Source organism: Hypanus sabinus, chromosome 8, assembly GCF_030144855.1.
Source record: "Hypanus sabinus isolate sHypSab1 chromosome 8, sHypSab1.hap1, whole genome shotgun sequence".
Lineage (NCBI taxonomy): Eukaryota > Metazoa > Chordata > Chondrichthyes > Myliobatiformes > Dasyatidae > Hypanus > Hypanus sabinus.
The window spans coordinates 71,702,195-71,725,751 of record NC_082713.1 but is presented as its reverse complement, the minus strand read 5'-3'; the positions used below and the strand labels follow the sequence as shown (position 1 = coordinate 71,725,751).

At 40.8% G+C, this 23,557-nt stretch overlaps 1 protein-coding gene across 1 annotated transcript in view; it reads right to left on the bottom strand.

Annotated features, from left to right (window-relative positions):
- LOC132397634 (interleukin-10 receptor subunit beta-like) overlaps nt 1-23,557 on the bottom strand; it is a 52,006-nt gene that overhangs the window by 11,831 nt on the left and 16,618 nt on the right. Inside the window, exon 4 of the mRNA XM_059976406.1 lies at nt 21,446-21,621. Coding sequence (XP_059832389.1) covers nt 21,446-21,621 — 176 coding nt within the window. The remainder of the gene's footprint in view (nt 1-21,445; nt 21,622-23,557) is intronic.

Sequence of the window (23,557 nt, the reverse complement as noted above, 5' to 3'; positions counted from 1 at the left end):
CAGGGATGACAGCAGAGCAGCAATGGTGAGAGTTTCTGGGAAAATGAGGAAGGTGCAGGATATATGTATTCCAAAAATGAAGAAAGACTCAAATGGCAAAATAGCATAATCGTGGCTGACAAGGGAAGTCAAAGCTAATAAAAGCAAAGAGAGTTTACAACAAAGCAGAAATTAGTGGGAAGATAGAGGATTAGGGAGCTATTAAAACCTAGAGAGAGTGACTAAAAGAATCATTAGGAGGGGAGGGAAAAGATGAAACATGAAAGCAAGCTAGCAAACAATATCAAGGTGGCTAGAAAAAGCTTTTTCCAAGTATGTAAAAAAATATAAGAGAGAGATGAGAGTGGTATAGGACCACTAGAAAATGAGGCTGGAGAAATAATAATGGGGGGGCAAGAAAACGGCAGATGACTGAATGAGTATTTTGCATCAGTCTTCACTGTGGAAGACACTAGCAGTGTGCCTGATGCTGAAGGGTATGAGTGAAGAGGAGTGAGTGCAGTTACTATTACAAGGGAGAAGGTGCTCAAAAAGCTGCAAGACCCAAAGGTAAATAACTCACCCAGACCAGATGAACTGCACCCTAGGGTTCTGAAAGAGGTCGCGGTAGAGATTGTAGAGGCATTAGAAATGATCTTTCAAGAATCATTGGACTCTGGTATGGTGACAGAGGACTGAAAAATTGCAAATGTCACTCCATTCTTAAAGAAAGGAGGAAGGTAGCAGTAAGGAAATTATAGACCAGTTGGCCTGACCTCAGTGGTTGGTAAGATGTTGGATTAAATTATTAAGTATGAGGTTATGGAGTACTTGGTGACACAGGACAAGGTATTGCAAAGTCAGCATGGTTTCCTTGAGGGAAAATCTTGCCTGACAAACCTGTTGGAATTCTGTGAGGAGATTACAAGTAGGATAGATAAAGGGAGTGCAGTGGATGTATATTTGAACTTTCAGAAGGTCTTTGACAAGGTGCCACACATGAGGTTACTTACCAAGTGAAGAGTCCGTGGTATCACAGGTAAGTTACTGGCTTAGTTAGAGCATTACCTGATTGGTAGGAGGCAGTGAGTGGGAATTAAAGGATCCTTTTCTGGTTGGCTGCCAGTGACTAGTGTTCCACAGGGGTTGGTATGTGACCACTTCTTTTTATGCTGTATATCAATGATTTTGTTGATGGAATAGATGGCTTTGTTGCCAAGTTTGCAGATGATATAAAGACTGGTGGAGGGGCAGGTACTGTTGAGGAAACAGGTAGGCTGCAGAAGGACTTAGACAGATTAGGAGAACAGGCAAGTAAGTGGCAAATAAAAATACACTGTTGGAAAATGCATGATCAAGCGCTTTAGTAGTAGAAATAAATGTGCACCATTTTCTAAACAGGGAGAAAATCCAAAAATCTGAGATGCAGAGGGACTTGGGGCTTGTGCAGAACACCCTAAACGTTAACTTGCAGGTTGAGTCAGTGGTGAGGAAGGCAAATGCAATGTTAGCATTCATTTCAAGAGGTCTAGAATGCAAGAGCAGGGATGTGATGTTGCTGCTTTAAAAGTCACTGGTGAGGCCTCACCTTGAGTATTGAGAACAGTTTTGGGCTCCTCATCCAAGAAAATATGTGCTGGTATTGGAGAGGGTTCAGAGGAGGTTCACAAGGATGATTCCGGGAATGAAAAGTTTATCATATAAGGAACATTTTACAGTTGTGGGTCTGTATTTGCTGGAATTGATAAGGATGGAAGGGGAATCTCCTTGAAATCTTTCAATAGTTGAAAGGCCAAGACAGAGTAGATGTGGAAAGGATGTTTCCCATGGTGGGGGAGTCTAGGACAAGGGGATTCAGCCTCAGGGTAGAGCGGCATCCATTTAAAACAGAGATGCTGACAAATGTCTTTAGTCAGATGGTGGTGAATTTGTGAAATTTGTTACCACAGGAAGCTGTGGAGGCCAGGTCACTCGGTGCAAATAAGGCAGAGCTTGATAGGTTTTTGATTGGACACTGCATCAAAGGTTACAGGGAGAAGGCCGAGGAGTGGGTCTGAGGAGGGGATAAAAGGATCAGCCATGACAGAATGGGCCACACATTTGACCTAATTCTGCTCCTACGCCTTAAGGTCTTATCACTGGCCAGTTAAGCTGATGGCATACGTCTACCTTTGGAATATGCAAAGAAAGATCACCCAAAGGAAACCATTATGGTCAGAGGGACAATGTACAATTTCCATGCAGACTGCACCCATAGTCAGCATTGAGTCGATTACTCTGACAGCAAGCAGCAGTGGCTCTTCTGTGAGTGAATTCTTCTTCCTCCTAAGTATTATAAATTATTTCCAAAAGGTAAAAGACTTCAATTTTTCTTAAATAAATTTCCATGCTTCAGTTTATTTGGAAAACAATTAATCTTCTTCCTAAATATACCATGACACAATGTTTACTTGCTATATCTTTGTATATGCAGACTAAATTTATCAATGAGGCAATATTAAAACAACTCATTCTGACAGTTCATGACTGTCATCTAAAAAAGGTCACATAAAGGCAATGAGCTGAATGACCCATCAACCAATGAGAAAGTTCTTGCTAATCAAACACAATCTCCATTACACAGAAAACAATATACCACTGATTTCAGAAATATGGAATAAAAACAGAGCCTACATCTTCTAACAACACACACAAAATGCTGGTGGAACACAGCAGGCCAGGCAGCATCTATAACGAGAAGTGCTGTCGACGTTTCAGGCCAAGACCCTTCGCCAAGACTAACCGAAAGGAAAGATAGTAAGAGATTTGAAAGTAGTAGGGGGAGGGGGAAATGCAAAATGATAGGAGAAGACCGGACGGGGTGGGATGAAGCTAAGAGCTGGAAAGGTGATTGCCGAAAGTGATACAGAGCTGGAGAAGGGAAAGGATCATGGGATGGGAGGCCTCAGGAGAAAGAAAGGAGTGGGGGGAGCACCAGAGGGAGATGGAGAACAGGCAAACAACTAAATATGTCAGGGATGGGGTAAGAAGGGGAGGAGGGGCATTAACGGAAGTTAGAGAAGTCAATGTTCATGCCATCAGGTTGGAGGCTACCCAGCCGGTATATAAGGTGTTGTTCCTCCAACCTGAGTTTGGATTCATTTTGACAGTAGAGGAGGCCGTGGATAGACATATCAGAATGGGAATGGGACGGGGAATTAAAATGTGTGGCCACTGGGAGATCCTGCTTTTTCTGGCAGACCGAGCATAGGTGTTCAGCGAAACGGTCTCCCAGTCTGCGTCGGGTCTCACCAATATATAAAAGGCCACACCGGGAGCACCAGACGCAGTATACCACACCAGCCGACTCACAGGTGAAGTGTTGCCTCACCTGGAAGGACGGTCTGGGGCCCTGAATGGTGGCGAGGGAGGAAGTGTAAGGGCAGGTGTAGCACTTGTTCCGTTTACAAGGATAAGGGCTAGGAGGGAGATCGGTGGGAAGGGATGGGGGGAACGAGTGGACAAGGGAATCGCGTAGGGAGCGATCCCTGTGAAAAGCAGAAGGGGGGGAGGGAAAAATATGTTTGGTAGTTTTCTCCACCTCCAACGGGATCCCACTACCCAAGAGGGGTATTCAAGATCCCACTACTCAAGAGGGGCGTAGGAGGGGTGAGGGGTGGAGGAAATTGGGTGGAGAAGAGGAGGTCGAGGAGAAAGGATTGGAGGAGAGTGGGTTGGAGAGGGATTTCAGAGAGAGGATGGAGAAGATTGGGTGGAGGAAAGGAGTTGGAGGGTGGGTGAGCAGAGGGGACAGAAGCTGGGGGTCATCAGGAGGCATACAAGAGCAAGGTAGATCAGTTGGTGTCACAACAACTTTGCACTCAACATTAGTAAGACCAATTTGGTTTTGGAATTCAGAAAGGGAAAGTCAAGGGAATAAACACCAATCCTCATCAAGGTATCAGTGGTGAAATGGGTGAGCAGTTTCAAGTTCCTGGGTGACAACATCTCAGAAGACCTCTCTTGGTTCAAGACAGCAACTTTCCTACAATCACCATGTTCTTAAACTGACCTGCACAAATCCAAACCCTAACTTAGTAATGCAACATACAGATAGTCTTGTACTACCACGGACCCATCACTAATATCTTATTCACTTTTTCCCTCTTTGCTGCCTTGTATATTTTATGTATAACTTACAGTATGTTCTGTGAGTTGTCCGAAACAATGTGACTGTGATGCAAGCTCCTTTTTCACTGTACCCATACCTCATCGTATTGGTGTATGTGACTTGATATTTTGTCAACAGGAAAAATATTTGGATTTTTGCTCAGACTAAGTCAGGAGAATGTTATTATTCTCAAAGCATTTCTTTAACACTATCAGTAAACATGGAAACTGAAATCGACAGCACATTACATAGACATTGTGCCAGCCATGCAACCTACTCTAGAAACTGCATAGAATGGCCCTACCACACAGCCCTCTATTTTTCTAAGTTCTATGTACCCAACTAAGAGCCTATCCAGTTAGGCATGATGGAAGGACACCACCAACATGGGCAGTCAAAGAATAATACTTGGAAAGTTCTGTTGCCTGCTGAAGGCAGGAGAGTAGCATGAGATGAGTTAATGTCGCCAGTGTAAATATCCTCTTGTTTGTCTCTTCATGAAAGCTCAAAAGTCTCAGTAGCAATGAACTAGAAGGTAACAAACAACAGGCTGAATCTCATCAGGCTGTAGTGAGGTAAGAGTTGAGGGTCTCTAAAGCTATCTCCAAAACTCCCAAGACCACACCAACAGATGGCAGAGCTGCCATTACTAACGTAACAGGAAGAAATGGAGTTCAGAAGTAACTCAATGATGAGGCCTGGCTATGAGACCAGTGGATCTTGAGGAGGGGGTCACGGTGGGTGTCTGATTGTACATGATAAAAAAGACAAAAGTATGCAATCACTCCTTTCCCTACCTAGATTGGCTCATAGATGATAAATAAACTGTTACACGTTATAGAGCCATAGAGCATTGAATCAAGCTCTTTGGACCTGCACATCTGCATTGCCTAACAGGCATCCATTTTGAGGCCAGCCTTATGGGCACGTGCATCCATGGATAGCAAGCATCATTTTGTTCCCTCCACATTTCCATCATTTCCTGTTTTATGAAATTGTTTTGTCTTGTCCTGAAATACTATGTATGACAGGAATGATTCTGTGCCACGATTGAGGGGACTCAGGAATACCGCTGAAGCTGAATTCTCCCACAAATATGCCAAGCTTCTTGCTTAGACATCAGCAGATTGTGTCAAGGTTGTACTTTGAAAGCACCCACACAAGCATCTAATCAATAAAGACAGTGATTCACTAAAAATCTTTTGTGGCTAAAAATCACAAGGAACATAATTTATGGAAAACACTCAGCAGGCTCAGGTAACAACATGCCCCCTGCTACTTTAACAGGGTTTTTCCGCCCCAGAAGGACTGATTGAGACAGAGTTCATTAGAGTGGAATTTGTAAAACACGTCGAGACAACAGAACTCCAGTCAAATTGATCTTTGCAGTGTTTCAGGAAAACATGATTTTTAAGTTGACAGTATTATTATAACAAATCGTATACTATTGGTGTTTAAGAAATAAAATTGGATTTGACTTGTATCTTCAAGCCTGAACATTCAGGAATGATCTGAGTTCAAAGTTTGATAGTACACACAGACTGGGTGTGAAAATCAGAATCAGGCTCATTGTCACTAATAACTGTAGAATATAGAATAGTACAGCACAGTACAAGCCCTTCAGCCTACAAGGTTGTGCCGACCCTTCAACCCTGCCTCGCAAATAATGCCCCCCTTAAATTCCTCCATAAACCTGTCTAGTAGTTGCTTAAATTTCACTAGTGTATCTGCCTCCACCACTGACTCAGGCAGTGCATTCCACAAACCTACCACTCTCTGAGTAAAAAACCTTCCTCTAATATCGCCCTTGAACTTCCCTCACCTTACCTTAAAGCTATGTCCTCTTGTATTGAGCAGTGGTGCCCTGGGGAAGAGACGCTGGCTATCCACTCTATCTATTCCTCTTAATATCTTGTACACCTCTATCATGTCTCCTCTCATCCTCCTTCTCTCCAAAGAGTAAAGCTCTAGCTCCCTTAATCTCTGATCATATGCATACTCTCTAAACCAGGCAGCATCCTGGTAAATCTTCTCTGTACCCTTTCCAATGCTTCCACATCCTTCCTATTGTGAGGGGACCAGAACTGGACACAGTACTCCAAGTGTGGCCTAACTAGAGTTTTATAGAGCTGCATCATTACCCGTCGTCTCTTAAACTCTATCCCTCGACTTATGCAAGCTAACACCCCATAAGATTTCTTAACTACCCTATCTACCTGTGAGGCAACTTTCAGGGATCTGTGGACATTTACCCCCAGATCCCTCTGCACCTCTGCACTACCAAGTATCCTGCCATTTACTTTGTACTCTGCCTTGGAGTTTGTCCTTCCAAAGTGTACCACCTCAAACTTCTCCGGGTTGAACTCCATCTGCCACTTCTGCATCCCATCAATGTCTCTCTGCAATCTTTGACAATCCTCACCAATTGCCAATTCTGAATCCACCTTGCCAAACTTCCCTGGATCCCATGCCTTCTGACTTTCTGAATAAGCCTACAATGTGGAACCTTATCAAATGCCTTACTAAAATCTATGTAGATCACATCCACTACACTACCCTCATCTATATGCCTGGTTACCTCCTCAAAGAACTCCATTAGGCTTGTTAGACACAATCTGCCCTTCACAAAGCCATGCTGACTGTCCCTGATCAGACCATGTTTCTCTAAATGCCCAAAGATCTTATCTCTAAGAATCTTTTCCAACAGCTTTCCCACCACAGATGCAAGGCCCACTGGTCTATAATTACCCGGACTATCCCTACTACCTTTTTTTGAACAAGGGGAGAAGATTCACCTCCCTCCAATCCTCCGGTACCATTCCCATGGACAACAAGGACATAAAGATCCTAGCCAGATGCTCAGCAATCTCTTCTGTCGCCTCATGAAGCAGCCAGGGAAATATTCTGTCAGGCTCCGGGGACTTATCCATCCTAATATATTTTAACAACTCCAACACCTCCTCTCCCTTAACATCAACCTCACTCATATTATCCTCACCGTCATCAAGTTCCTTCTCATTGGTGAATACCAAACAGAAGTATTCATTGAGGACCTCGCCCACTTCCACAGCCTCCAGGCACATCTTCCCACTTTTATCTCTAATCGGTCCTACCTTCACTCCTGTCATCCTTTTGTTCTTCACATAATTGAAGAATGCCTTGGGGTTTTTCTTTACCCTTCTTGCCAAGGCCTTCTCATGCCCCCTTCTTGCTCTTCTCAGCCCCTTCTTAAGCTCCTTTCTTGCTACCCTATATTCCTCAATAGACCCATCTGATCCTTGCTTCCTAAACCTCATGTATGCTGCCTTCTTCCACCTGACTAGATTTTCCACTTCACCTGTCACCCATGGTTCCTTCACCCTACCATTCTTTATCTTCCTCACTGGGACAAATTTATCCCTAACATCCTGCAAGAGATCCTTAAACATCGACCACATGTCCATAGTACATATCCCTGCAAAAACATCATCCCAATTCACACCCGCAAGTTCTAGCCTTATAGCCTCATAATTTGCCCTTCCCCCAATTAAAAATGTTTCTATCCTCTGATTCTATACTTATCCATGGTAATGCTAAAGGCCAGGGAGCGGTGATCACTGTCCCCCAGATGCTCACCCACTGAGATATCTGTAACCTGACCCAGTTCGTTACCTAATACTAGATCTAGTATGTCATTCCCCCAGCCGGCCTGTCAACATACTGTGACAGGAATCTGTCCTGGACACACTGAACAAACTCTGCCCTATCTAAACCATTGGAGCTAATCAGATGCCAATCAATATTAGGGAAGTTAAAGTCACCTGTGGTAACAACCCTGTTATTCTTGCACCTTTACAAATTCTGTCTCCCAATCTGTGTTCAATACAACAAAGATTGTATTGGAATTTGTTGTTTGGCAGCAGTACAATGCAGTGTATAAAAATTACTGTATGTTACAATGGGAAATATAAATATATATTTGAAAAGATATCAAAATATAGAGGTAGTGTTCATGGACTGTTCAGAAATCTGACAGCTTAGGGGAAGAAGCTGTTTCTAAAATGTTGAATGTACATCCTCAGGCTCCTCTACCTCCTCCCTGATAGTACTGATGAGAAGAGAGCATGTCCTGAGTGATGAGTGTCCATCACTTGCATTTGAAGACATTCTCAAACGTGGGGATGCTAGTGCCCATGGAACAAGATGAGCCTACAACCCTCTGAGATTACACTGTAGCCAGAGATGCAACCAGTTAGAACAATCTTCATGGTACATCTGCAGAAATTTTAGCGTTTCAGTGGCATACCAAATCTCCTCAAACTCATAATAAGGCTCTGGCATGCCTTCTTCATGAATGCATCAATTTGTTGGGCCCCAGGTAGAACCTCTGAGATGGTGACACCCAGAATCTCGAAACTGCTAACCCTTTCTACTGTTGATCCCTCCATGAGGATTAGTGTTTTCTCCCAACTTCACCTTCCTGGTCCACAATCAATTCCTTGTAATAACTGAAGTTCAGTCCAATGTTGTAATTCTGATAGAATTCAACCAGCCGTTCTTTCTAACTTCTCTACGCTCCCTCATCATCATCTGGGATTCTGCCGAAAACAGTTGTCATTGGCCTTTAATCTACTAGCCACGCAGTCATGAGCGCAGAGACTAAAGCAGTGGGGTTAGCATGCATCTTATCCATAAATTCTGTGGTGATGAAATAAAAGTACCACATCACAGGGCCAGAATCACAGCACAGCTCTTCATACTCCTGTGAGATGAGAGCCAAGTACCCACTTGGTAACCGTGTAAGCTCTTTGCTACTTTCATTAATTAGTAATAATTGTTTCCATTGCATTACAAATAGTATGGAAACTGATTACCATATAGTGATGGTTCCTCAATGTGTACAAGTACTGTTTTTGTCAGAAAAAAACTGAGATGACTACTGTAAACCTCACGAGTATGCACATCCAGTATAGCAATCGATGGGTAACAAGGGCTACAAGACCTGCACAAAGCCACATAGTTACAACAGTGCAAACAATAGCATAATTGATTAAAAAAAAGACCATGGGCACAGTAAAAATGTTAAAGGACTGTAAGTTCAAAAGAAATCACCACACAGTTTCCACACGTCCCCAGGGTCCCAACAGACCCGCCATCCCACGCCGGCAGCAGAAGGGAATACCCCCGCTATGGACTTCCACAACACCGCTTGACTCAGCCTCACAGATGCAGCAGACAATGAAAGCTCCGTCGAAACCAGCCTCGCAGACGCAGCACACACTGAAAGCGACCTGACCGCAGTGGACTCCGAGTCCGTTGAACCTCTGAGCCAACGACCATCCCCTACGACACAGTTCCTCCGAGCACCATCCTCTGCCGAGCGTATTAAGACGCCCCTGCCAACGGCCATTGGCAATGCGACCCCGAGGACTGGAGGCCTGTTCTTCCCAGCAGAGTCCCGGACCTCACAGCAGCAGCAGCAATGAAGAAAGTCTTCCGTTTTCAATCGATTATGATTGCGCACGGCACCTCACTTCACAAATAACAGATAATCAGCTCCAGAGTGGCCGCAGCAAACTGCGTCATGCCGCCATCTTGGATAATATTATTTATATATCATATCATTTATACCAACTCTCTGCCTTCTATTGGTTAACCAATCCACTATCCATGCTAACACACTTCCTCCGACTCCATGCATCCATATCCTATTTATAAGTATCTTGTGCGGCACCTTATCGAACACCTTCTGGAAATCCAAGTATATGACATCCACCAATTCCCCTCTATCCACTGCACTCATTATGTCCTCAAAGAACTCCAGTAAGTTTGTCAAATCACCTGCCCTTTCTGAATCCATGCTGAGTCTGTCTAATGGAACCACTCCTTTGTAAATGTTTCGTTATTTCTTCCTTAATGACAGCTTCATGCATTTTCCTGACTACAGATGTTAAGCTAACTGGCCTATAGTTGCCTGTCTTTTGCCTACATCCTTTTTTAAAAAGTGGCATGACATTTGCTGTCTTCCAATCCGCCGGGACCTGCCCAGAGTCTAGGGAGTTTTGGTAAATGATTACCAACGCATCTACTATAACCTCCGCCAATTCCCTCAGCACCCTAGGATGCATCCCATGAGGACCAGGGGACTTATCTACCTTCAGGCCCTCTAGTTTGCTCATCACTATCTCGGTAGTGACAGTGATTTTATCAAGGTCCTCACTTCCCATTTCGTCCATAACATTCTTCTTTGGCATATTAGATGTGTCCTCCACCATGAAGGCCGACACAAAATAGTCATTCAATGCCTCAGCCATTTCCTTATCACCCAATATCAATTTCCCCTTCTCGTCTTCCAAGGGATCTACGTTGACTTTAGCCACCCTCTTCCACTTTATATATTTATAAAAATGTTTACTATTTGTTTTTACATTGTGCTAATTTATGTTCATATTCTATCTTCCCTTTCCTTATTTCTTGTTTAGTTGTTCTCTGTTGCTTTTTAAAGTTTTCCCAATCCTCCAGTCTCCCACTACTCTTTGCAACTTTGTACACGAGCTTTTAATTTGATACTATCTTTTATTTCCTTAGTTACCCAAGGCTGGTTCTCCAACACTTACTGTCCTTATTTTAGACTGGAATATATTTTTGTTGAGCACTGTCCTCCCTCATCCCGTTGTAGTCTCCCTTGTTCAAGATTATTGAATTTGTGACGATTTTGTAGATTGTAATGAACAACAAAAACAGCCAATAATTTTTCTGAATATGCAGATTGTTGCATCAGATTTAATAATAACCTATTATGCAATCCTATGTAAATAGCACAGCTACAACCGCATTCTGTCTTACACAGTGCTCCTCCCCTGACAAAATCTTAAATCTTTGTTTTTCAATGTTACTGTCAACGTCAAGGGAGAGCTGCACCCAAAGGATGTTTACTTTCTGCAGTATCTGTGGCATACATTCAAGGAGACTAACTCTCTGCAAGGAATGAAACCATGCAATGACGTACAAATGACAGGAATAGGAATGGAATTAGCATTCATTCTTCAAGGACTGGCAAACTGAATGGCATTGCAGGAAAATGAGAAAATGGACCGTTCAGTTAAGATGCAAAAAAAAAACCAAACACTTGAACCAAATTGGCAAATCAATAATGATATTTGTTTTTTTTAAACAAATAAATCATGTTTCAAATGTGCAAGAATAAACTTCCACTTCAAATTCACGGGTTTTACTTTTTTAACAAGTCATTTCCAAAAGATTTGTTATAGAAATGTTTATCAAAATCTCTCTACACTAAGGAGTGGCAGTTTCACAGCAAGAAACACTGTTGTGTCACAGTTCCGTTCCAATGGCCTAGTTTCAATCTCTACCTCTAGTTTCATCCATATGGAGTTTGCATGTTCTCCCTTCACTGATCCAAGTTTCCTCTGGGTGCCCCAACCTCCTCCCACAAGCCAAACTACTTGAAACTCCTTCTGACCATAAACTAAATCAGCATTTCTTTTTCTATCCACACATATGGTTTATGTTTATATTTATTCTACTTGTATAATTCCTATTTTTATCTTACTGAAATAAGACATTTATATTTAATTGATCATTTAACTTTACAATTTCACTTTGTTATATAGCTGTGTTTTTAAGGTCATGTTTCAACTGTTCCCATGTTATTTAGAATCCATTTCTGATGCCAAAACTTTCAAATTATCTTGCACATCCAGTACATTGATGTTAATAATTTTTGACTTTTAATAGACTATATTTTTGTGAATGCTTTGCTTAGCCTATTAAAGATTTCCTAAAAGGTATATTCTTATTTGATTTACTCTGGTGATGCTTTTCTGTTTCCTCTAGTCTAGTATCTATTAGTTATCTTGGTTCACCGACTCCTGGACTAAACAAAGTTATTACTTAATGTTAATCATAATTCATAAAAAAATAACTTGGTTGCATTTAAAAGTAGTGCTAACCAGTAGTCAATTAAAAAATGAGGGGAAGAAAAACGATTGAAAATAAAAGATCAGAATGTGGCCAAACCAGAATTTCAAGCAGCTCACTTCTCATCATTAAGAATGTAAACAGGTTTCTCCAATAACATTACTACTGTATGACTGTGGGTCATGAGTGAGTTGAAACCCACAAGCATATTTACATATGCTTTACATTCAAAAACCAATGACTGAAAATGATGAAAGAAGTAATCCTAGACCGTCTCTGGTATCCTTTCATTTTAATGGCTCAAACAATTGATGATCAGTATTGCAAACAAGAGAAAATCTGGATGCTGGAAATCAAGGCAACACACACAAAATGCTGGAGGAACTCAGTCGGCCAGGCAGCATCTATGGAAAAGAGTGAACATAGAATAGTACAGCACAGTATAGGCCCTTCGGCCCACAATGTTGTGCCGACCCTTAAACGATGTTTACCATATATCCCCCCGCCTTAAATTCCTCCATATACCTGTCTAGTAGTCTCTTAAATTTCACTAGTGTATCTGCCTCCACCACTGACTCAGGCAGTGCATTCCATGCACCAACCACTCTCTGAGTGCATGAACATACACTTTCCAACATTGTATTTCACTTGCCATTTCTTTGGTCATTCGCCTAAACTACCCAAGTCTCTCTGCAGGCTCTCTGTTTCCTTAACACTACCTGCTCCTCCACCTATCTTTGTATCATCGACAAACTTAGCCACAAATCCCTTAATACTGTAACAGTTGACATTTTTGGCCAAGCCCCTTCATCAGGACTGAGAGTAGCATTAGTTCTTGCAGAATTTCTTTGGCTGCAACAGCTGATTTCCTGCTCTGCATTTTGCTTTTTGGACTGTCATTGGTTCCCTGCTGTTCTTGCTGCCTGCTGAGAAATGTAAGTCAAATGAAAATTCCATCTCATACATCTCTTCCTTCTGTAGGTGTTCATACAGTACATGCTCACACCGATTAGATCAAGGATTCAGCACATAAATATGCTCAGTTCCACCTCTCAGTACTGCTTTGATTTAATATGCCATCCCACAATCTTTCATTCTCTTTATTTTAAAAACCAAATAATCAAATGCTTGTAAAAGAGAGAACAGCAGATTCAGCAATTTGTACCACAAGTTCAGCAGCAAATTCTGCTCCATTAACTCAGCAAATAACATCTCAAGAAATTAAATCAAAGCTGACTTATGGATAGATGGATTGTGTTAACACATTAAAGTCTCGCATGAAGAACCTACTAATGTTTTAGTTTTCTATTTCATTAATACTATTCATGTGTTTTCTTTATAAATTCTCTTAAAGACACATTTTCTAAAATTTTCTTGCCTAAATTCTCCACTACAAAATTTTACCTTAAAACTTTCTTCATTAGCTAAATGTTGGATCACTATGTATTCCACTGTACTTCCAATAAGGTGGCAGCATGTTCAGATATTACAGCTTCTTAGGGTCCAACCAAAGGTGTTTTATTCTTTTTTTTAAAAAAGAAACAATCGCAAGACAATGCAGGACCCCAAGAACTTTGTGTACTGCAAACTACCCAATCAGTGAACTGCTTCTTGGCAGGGGCACTAGACTAGGTGCAGTCTGTGCTGCTGCCTGCTACAGGAAGGGATTGGAGTTGGTGTGTGAAAGGAACATGTAGTGTAACCATGGGTGATTGTCCTTGACATTTCTCTTGCAATAGTAAAACGTTGTTGGACATTGATAATGTAAGATGCCGCAGACCTGGTTCCTTGTTTGGCAATAGATGGCGGGAGAGTTGCATAGCCTCGGTTGTAGTGAGGAGTAGGCCTCAAGCCGTGGGCTTGCTTGCTGTTGCAGTCCATGAGAGGCTGTGCAGCATGCATCGGTGCTCAATTGGCGGCTGGCTTCTCCCATTGGTGCAGCCCTCCATAGTTCAATCAGTGGAATGACAGGCTGGACTACATGCAAATGTTTGTCTGCATACTGGCAGGAACTACACCATCAACTTGCAGGACATATCACTTGGACTTGGGTTAAATATGTGGTTTTTTTTTGCATGACTATGTGTCCTTACTATTTTGTTTGTGTTATTTATGATCTGTACCTTGGCCCTAGAGGAACACTGTTTTGCTCAGCTGTATCTATGCATGGTTGAATAATAATTAAAGTTGAATTTGATTTGGATTTTGCCTTGTTCGTTATCTGCATGTCAGAGTCTATCAGATGCTGTAACTATGGACTACCCTGGGACTTTAGGTTATGTCAAAAGCACTGTGTAAAAGCAAGTTGGCTATCTAGCACTGGACTTCACATCACTTTACCTTTAAAGTCCAACGTTTGTTATTCAGGTAACTTAAAATCCACAGAGACATTCATTCATGAAACAAGTATTAAAAGTTTCCAGGGAATTTAACTGCATCCCCCAATCACTTGTTCACATGAATAAGTATTATAACCATGGATTTTGATCAATTTAGCTGAGAATATATATTTGTCAATCATATGCTACTTTTTTCCCCCCACAGTAGAGCCCAAAAAGCAGGGAAAATTGAAAAGCATGATTAACTAAAAATTCAAAAGCTGAAGTTCAAAAGTATTAATCTCTCCTTGCTCAGTATTTAGTTGAACCACCTCTCACAGCTGTTATAGTCAGTAGTACCCAGAAAAGGACAAGTCTCTAATAGCTCTGAATAATGTGATGGAGCAAGATTTGCCCAATGCTCCTTGCAAAATTGCTCAAGTTGTGCTATATTTGTTGGGGAGATCAATTCTCTTCCATTGAAGCCACTCCATGGTTTCTCGGGCAGTGGACTTCAGATCATTGTCCTACTGAAAGATGAGTTTCCTCCCCAGTTTAAGCTTTCTGGCAGAGGCAGCAGGTTTTTATCCAGGATCTCACTACATTTAGCAGCATTCATCTTTCCATCAATTCCAAAGAGATTTCCAGTCCCTGCTGCTGACGATCATCCCCTTAGCATACACAAAGTACACTGCAGATGCTGTGGTCAAACAAGCTGGATGAACTCAGCAGGTCGGGCAGCATCCATTGAAACGAACAGTCAGCGTTTTGGGCCAAAACCCTTCATCAGGACTGAAGGAGGAGGGGGCAGGGGTCCCATAAAGAAGGTGGGTGGAGAGTGGAAAACCAATCAGAGGAAAGATTAAGGGGTGGGGTGAGAGGAAGCAGGAAAGATGAAGAAGTAATGTAAGGGGCAAGCACTATGGGTAGTAGTAGAAGGCAGAATCATGAGAGAGGTGATAGGCAGTTAGAAGAGGAGGCAGAGTGAAAGGGGGATGGGGGAAGGGAGGGGGAGGGAATTACCAGAAGTTGAAGAATTCAATGTTCATACCAAGGGGCTGGAGTCTACCCAGGTGTTGCTCCACCAACCTGAGTTTGGCCTCATCATGGTGGTAGAGGAGGCCATGTATGGACATACCCGAATGGGAATGTGAAGCAGAGTTGAAGTGGGTGGCAACCGGGAGATCCTGTCTGTTGTGGCGAAGCAGACCCCCAATCTGCGTCGGGTCTCACCGATGTAGAGGAGGCCGCACTGGGAGAACCAGATGCAATAGATTACCCCAACAGACTCACAAGTGAAGTGCTGCCTCACCTGGAAGGACTGTATGGGGCCCCGAATGGTGGAACGCTTCACATTCCCATTCGGATATGTCCATACATGGCCTCCTCTACTGCCATGATGAGGCCAAACTCAGGTTGGAGGAGCAACACCTCATCTACCATCTGGGTAGTCTCCAGCCCCTTGGTAGGAACGTCAAATTCTCCAACTTCCTGTAATTCCCTCCCCCTCCCTTCCCCCATCCCACTTTCACTCTGCCTCCTCTTCTAACTGCCTATTATCTCTCTCATGATTCTGCCTTCTACTACTACCCATAGTGCTTGCCTCTTACATTCCTCCTTCACCTCTCCTGCCTATCCCCTCCCTCACCCCTTGATCTTTCCTCTGGTTTTTCACCTGGCACCTTCTTTGTAGGGCCTCTGCCCCATCCTTCTTCAGTCCTGATGAAGGGTCTCGGCCCAAAACATTGACTGTTCGTTTCAACAGATGCTGCCCGACTTGCTGTTTGTACATGTTGATCCCCTTAGCATGATGCTAACTCCGCCATACTTTGCAGTTGAGATGGTGTTATCTGGTTGATGTGCAATATTAGATTTACACCACAAATACTGCTTGGTGTTAAGGTCAAAAAGTTCCACTTTAGTCAAATTTGACCACAAGACCTTCTTCCACATTGCTATCTTCTATGTGGCACATTGTAAAGTCTTTGCAGGCAAGGATATGTTTTTTTTAAAGCAAATGCTTCTTCCTTTCTGCTCTTCCATAAATGGCCTCTTTGTGCAAGGCCTTGGAGATTGTGGAGCCTTGAGCTCTTGAGCTTCATCGCAAGTTGCAGCCACCAACTGCTAAAGCTCACTCAGAGTGACTGTTGGTATCAAAGTAGCCTCTCTCACAAGTGCCATTCTTTTCTGATGACTAACTGTAGAGGAGTAGCCTGACCTGGGCAGTATGGCTGTGTTTTATATGCTCTCCACGATGGCTTGCACTGAGCTCTGAGGTATATTCAGTGCATTTGAGATGGACTTGTGCTTCTCTATTATTTCCCTGACTTGTCTTTAATGCTCTTTTATCTTCATTTTGGTTTGGTCTGTTGAAAACCTACCATTCTGTTGGACCTTACAGAGGAATTCATTGAAAACAGGTGACCCTCCAATTTTCTAAATCAACACATTGAGAGAGTTTCTAAGGTAATATGCAGTACTGCTCTTGAGGAAAGTTAGTATAATAACTACAAAGGAGATAAATAGCTTTTCAGCCTCATAATTTCTCTTTTTAATTTTTAGTAAACTATTGACAAGTTTTGGAATTTATCTTTTGATTTGACATGTTTTGCAGATTAGCTCAAGAAATCCTACTTCAATATACGTTTGTATTATAAATTTAGAAAATGAGACATTAAAATGTGAAAACAGTCATGCAGGCTAAATACTTTTTCAAGACACTGTATGTTGCATGATAAATGATAAGAATGGAAATAATACAGTTGACTGTTTCTGAAAAAACATTGTGTAAGGAGCAAAAACCCAAAACCAGTACTTGGCTTCTGACAGAGAAGGATTAGGGTTGAAACACATCTTCCATTCACCCTGAGATTCTGGGGAGCGCTATGGAGCCACGAACCAAGATGGCAGCTTAATGTGGAGGCTCCATACAACCTTGCACTAAACAACTTTAAAACCACAAGTTAACAATACCAACTGAACTTGGGTTATGTCAAAAACGACTACAATCAAGGACTGTGATATCTTCACCCAAAAACGTGGCTCAAAAAAAATTGAAAATCAACACCATCAACGAGGCAAGAGGAGGACGTTTTTAGCAATATGGCAGCTAATAGCAGTGCTAGATGAATTAAAGTTACTTCGCTCTGAGTTTGGATCCAAACTGGACAGTATAGTTGACCGCCTGGGTAAGATGGCCAGCTCTGTTGTTGCCTTGGAAAACAATATATGTCGGAGGTGAAGCAAAATGTTGCTTCTAATACCTCACGGACGGTACAGGCTGAAAACTGAATAATGGCAGCAGAGGAGCACGTGGAAAAGAACGAGGCTGAGCTAACCAATGCGATAAAATGAATCGCCTACCTGGAATTCAAGACTGAGGACCTGGAGAATTGGAGTCGAAGGAAAAACTCGCGGTTGTTCGGCCTCTGGGAGGGCGCTGAAGGAAAACTGCTGGAGTTCATACAAAACATGCTATCGCGCTGGCTGCAGCTGGACATTGACAGATCCTTCATCCTAGAAAGAGTTCACCAAACTCTAGCACCGTCAGAACCAAACCAGAACAGAGCGATTCTCATTCGGTTTCTGAAATTTCAAGATTGGGAGTTTGTTTTCCGCTCCATTAGACAGCATAATGATTCGTATGAAAGAAACAAGCTTTTCTTCGCTCAAGACTTCTGAGCTGACACCATATGGCAGTGAAACAAGTTTAACGCGGTCAGAAGAGTGTTTGAAAAAGGAACTTCCACTGATTTCAACATAATCCATGCAAGATGAGAGTCCTCCACAATGGGAAAATATACCTGCTTTCATCACCAAAAGAGGCGGAAGGTTTCCATCGAGGACACGCCTGAGGGGTCTGATTAAGGCAGTTGTTTCCTTCCATACACATGAGGATCAGCTGATACTGATGACTTAACAGGTATAAGCCTACACTGAGTCCCAGAAGACATCTTTTTTTCTCTCTTCCTTTATTTTTCTTTTACTAGAACTGCCACATTAGCCTCTTTTATTCTATTCTTGAAAAGATACTGCATTTCAGAGGTTGTTTATACTGCCAGAATAGCTCTATTATTTTGCCAATTTTTATTGTTTACAACATTTTTGTTTGTTGAAACCTTAATTCTATTGAGATGGGATTCCATGGACCTGAAAGAACATTTATAATAGGCAATACTGACATACAGTTCAGTGGCTACTTTGACTTTATTTCTATGCTAAATTGGTTGAGTATATAATGTTCTAAGATATAATAAGGTGTGTGGTTGATGGACACCACTCGTTGCCGATGGAGTTAGGTTCGCATAGTTGAGGGGCTCCTCCACAGAGAGGATCAGCACAAACTCCACAGTTCTTTGTTTTAAGTAACGGAGGGGGAATTCAAGTGTTCAAATGTCTATATGTGTAAATATATATGTGTTTTTTGTTTTTCTATATGTATGTCATGCACCCAGCACAGCAGTAATAGTTCTTTTCCTTTTCCTGGTTTAGTTGACATATACTATATATGGAACAGATGAGCACTCAGAATATCTTTAATACAAAAGTCACAAGCTGGAATGTTCGGGGACTAAAGAACTTAACCAAACGGAAACAGGTTATGAATAGGATCAAACAGCTTAAGTCCAAAATAGTTTTTCTTCAAGAAACTATCTGACAGTTTCAGATATTAAACTGGTACGGAATAGACAGCCTGGCCAAGTAATATATGCAGCATACAACAACTATGCTAGAGGTGCACTATTCATAGAACGATACCATTTCAAATTATGAAAATAATCCAAGACTCAGCCTGAAGGTATGTTATTGGGCAAGGTAATACCCTCTCTATCACATTAAACCTAGTCAGTATATGTGGCCCAAATGAGGACAATCCCAAATTTTTTCCAAGATTTCTTCCTTACTTTGTCCACTTTACAAGGCTTTTGTATCATTGGAGGAGACTTTAATTGCACTTTAAACCCAGTGATGGATCACTCTACAGGCTGTGATACCTATAAAGCACAAACTAGAAAATTACTAAAACAATACATTGTGGATATAAATTTGGTTGAAGTATGGAGAGAACAAAATCCTGGCAAAATAGAATACTCTTGCCATTCAAGTATATGTAAATTTCGTTCTCGTATTGATTATTTTCTTGTCTCAAGAGAGCTCTTATCAAAGATTAAAATTTGCTCGTATGATAGCATGAAATAAGTGACCATGCTGCTATTTCATTAAGTATTCACAGTCCCCCTAACTGGCGATTTCAGGTGAGACGGCTACAAAACCCGGACTTTGGTAAATTTGTGGGAACTAAGATAGATAGTTATTTTGAGTTAAATACAGATTAATGCCAGCACGAGATGGAAGGCATTCAAGGCATATATTAGAGGAGAAATAATCAGTTATACAAGCTCCAAGTCCAAACAGCAAAAAATAGAGATGGAAACTTTGTAAAAATAAATTAGATCTTTAGAGATAGAACTAAATGAAAGGGATGATCCAACAAAACAAAGATCTGCTACTTTTGAGAGCAAGTATAATAAATTATCTGCTGATAAAGCTGCAAAAAGTTTAATGTGGCTGAAGCAATCTTATTACAATCAAGGAGAAAAAGCTGGGAAACTTTTGGCATGAAGAATTAAAAATACAGTCTGATAGAGCAATTAACAGTATAATAACGTCAAGAAGCCTAACAGACCCATTGGAAATTAATAACAGTTTTAGAGAATTTTATGAACATTAATATAGATCAGAATGCCCCCAAGACTCTGAAGAACAGGACATATTTCTTGATCAGTTTCAATTCCAGACACTGACGGAAGATACAAAAAAAGGGGTTAAATAGAGGTTTAACAATTGAAGAGTTATCACAGGCTATCCAAAGTATTAACAGTGGTAAAGCACCACTGACAGCCTACCAATTGAATTCTATGAAACATTTCAAGAAAAATTACTAGCCCCACTCTTAAACATGTATGACGAATCTTATCGGAATGGAACTCTCCCACCCTCTTTAAGGCTGGCAATGATAATGCTGATCTTGAAGCCAGGCAGACCCTGAGATTCCATCTATCCTTAGACCATTCTACTTCTTGAACATGTTCTTAGGCACATATATCTGCCCCAAGCTTATTGCAAAGTCCCCGCATCCTGCATAGATCAAATCATCTCCTATCACCCAAAACAACACATTAAAAAAATAAAATTACTAAGGATCACTCAAACATACTTAAAATAAAACACTCAAACCTACTGATTTAACTCATTCAGCATCTGCTTCTTCCCATAGAGCATAGCTTAGCCTGTGCAGGTTGTGATTTGGGAAATACACAGAAGTCTCCACAGCCACTTTAACACTGATGGGGGCTTCAGGTATCTAGGGGCTGTTCCATAACCACAGAGACAGACTTGTGCTCAGGAAGCCCAAACTTCCACTGAGCCAAGCTGACTGTTGGTGACATCACTATTTATTAGGTAATTATATTGAAAGCTCCAGTCATTTGTTTAGAATCTTACATTAGTTAAAATTAATTTGAATCTAATCCTCTATTGAAGGGGTTCCCAACCTTTTTTATACTATCGACCCTTACCACTAACTGAGGGGATTGTGGACCCCAGTTTGGGAACCCCTGCTCTATTATGAAACTGATAGCTAGCATGCAATTCCTACCCAATTTCATTCTTCTTTAAAACGATGCCCTTGACTCTATTACATCCACTACAAAAGAACACGCTTAACCCTCTTCCAAAGTGCAACCTGAAGTGCTGCAAGGAATATCAACCTAAACAGCACGCTCTGGTCTCTGCAGTTAGATCCAAACTATCCTCACCCGACTGAGGAGTAAGGGCGCTCCCAGCTAAGGAGGAAACATGAGGAAATCTGCAGATACTGGAAATTCAAGCAACACACACAAAATGCTGGTGGAACGCAGCAGGCCAGGCAGCATCTATAGGAGAAACACTGTCGACGATTCGGGCCGAGACATTTTGTGTGTGTCCCAACTAAGGAACTATTTCCTGGAATCAAAATTGATGGTATGGAGCTTTTGCTAAATTATCAGAGCCAAAAGCAAGATGGTTGTGCACTCACTGTCACGGTTGGGCAGAAGCTCATTCGATTCCATCCACGTAGATTCAGTCTGGTTTGTGACACTCTTAACACGAACCCAGTAAAGGCTGGAAAAAGACCTGAACCTCTGTGATAGGTCACACGACAGTTTTGTAATGTTGGTGCATTTCTTCACTGGAGTGAATATCCCTTTAGCACTGTTTTAAACAAAATAAAATAATAAATGAGTGAATCATACTGCAATGCATCAGAACCACTTAAGATTTCTGTGGAAAAAGCATTTGATAGAGTTGAATAGCCATATTTATTTAATACATTGCAGCATTTTAATTTTAGTTCAAAATTTATATCATGGATTAAATTAATGTACTATAAACCCTTGGCTTCGGTCTTTACCAATAATCAAAGTCTCCTTTTTTTCAGTTATTCCGTGGTAGAAGGCAAGGCTATCCTTTAAGTCCTTTACTATTTGACATCGCTTTGGAACCTTTGGCTATAGCCATTCGTGAATCACCTAATATTCTGGGTATTACTCGTGGGGAAGGGATGCATAAGTTATCATTATATGCTGATGATTTGTTACTATACATATCCAACCCTGAGAGATCTATTCCTGCTATTTTGTCCTTGCTTGCTCAGTTTAGTAACTTTTCTGGTTATAAATTGAATTTTAATAGGAGCGAATTATTTCCATTAAATATGCAAGTTCCAATTTATAAACATTTACCATTTAAAGTTGTTACAGAATATTTTACTTATTTGGGTATTAAAATTACTAAAAAACATAAAGATTTATTTAAAGTTAATTTTTTACCTTTAATTGACCAAATTAAGCAACTTGCTACCAGGTGGTCTCCACTATCTTTGTAATTGGTTGGTCGAATTAATGCTATTAAGATGATGGTATTGCCCAAATCCTTATATTTCAAACATTACCAATTTTTATTCCTAAATCCTTTTTTGATATTTTTGACTCCAAAATATCTTCTTATCTGTGGCAGAATAAAAATCCTAGACTAGGTAAAAAATATTTATAGAAGCCTAAGAAGGAGGACGGTTTGGCTTTGCCAAACTTGAGATTTTACTATTGGGCAGTTAATATACGATATTTAATATTTTGTACACAAGAATCGACTATAGCAGCTTGCCCACAATGGGTAAATTTGGAATGTAAATCTGAACAAGACTTTTCATTGTTTTCAATTTTAGGATTTTCACTTCCTTTTTCTTTATCTAAATTGAATAAATAAATAACTAATCCTATAGTCAAATACACATTGCGAATTTGGTTTCAATTTCGTAAATTTTTTGGTTTGAATAAGTTCATTTTATATATATATATAATATCTAACTTTTTTTCGGCCCTCTTTTGGTTTTGTTTTATGCTTTTTATCAAGCTTTTGTTTTATGGAGAACAAAAGGTATAACATGTTTTCATGATTTGTTTTTAGATGATAGCTTTATGTCCTTTCAACAGCTAAGTAATAAATATAATTTACCTAAAACTCATTTTTTTAGATATTTGCAAGTTAGAAATTTTTTGTATAATGAGTTACAGTCTTTTCTGAAACTATGTTCATTGGACATTACAGAAAGAATTTTAGCTCTGAATCCTTGTCAAAGGGGTTTAGTAGCTGTCATTTATAATATGATCATGAAAATACAGCCAGAAGTATCAGAAAAAATTAAGAAGGAATGGGAAAAACTTCATTGTCTAATATCCAGTGAGCAGTGGGAGAAAATTTTACTATTAGTCAATTCGTCTTCTATTTGTGCTAAACATGCCCTAATACAATTTAAAGTTGTACATAGAGCTCATATGTCTAAGGATAAACTTGCTCGATTTTATTCTTACGTTAATCCAACCTGTGACAGATGTCATTCTGATGTTGCTTCTTTGACCCATATGTTTTGGTCTTGCCCTTGTTTGCAAAATTACTGGAAAAATATTTTCAGTATTATTTCAATATTTCTGAATATCAATTTCCAACCGCATCCTATACTGCAATTTTCGGTTTACCAATGGCGGATAATAGTTGTTTATCCCCCTCATCTCGACGAATGATTGCATTTGTTACATTAATGGCTAGAAGATCTATTTTATTGAATTGGAAAGAAATTAATCCTCCAACT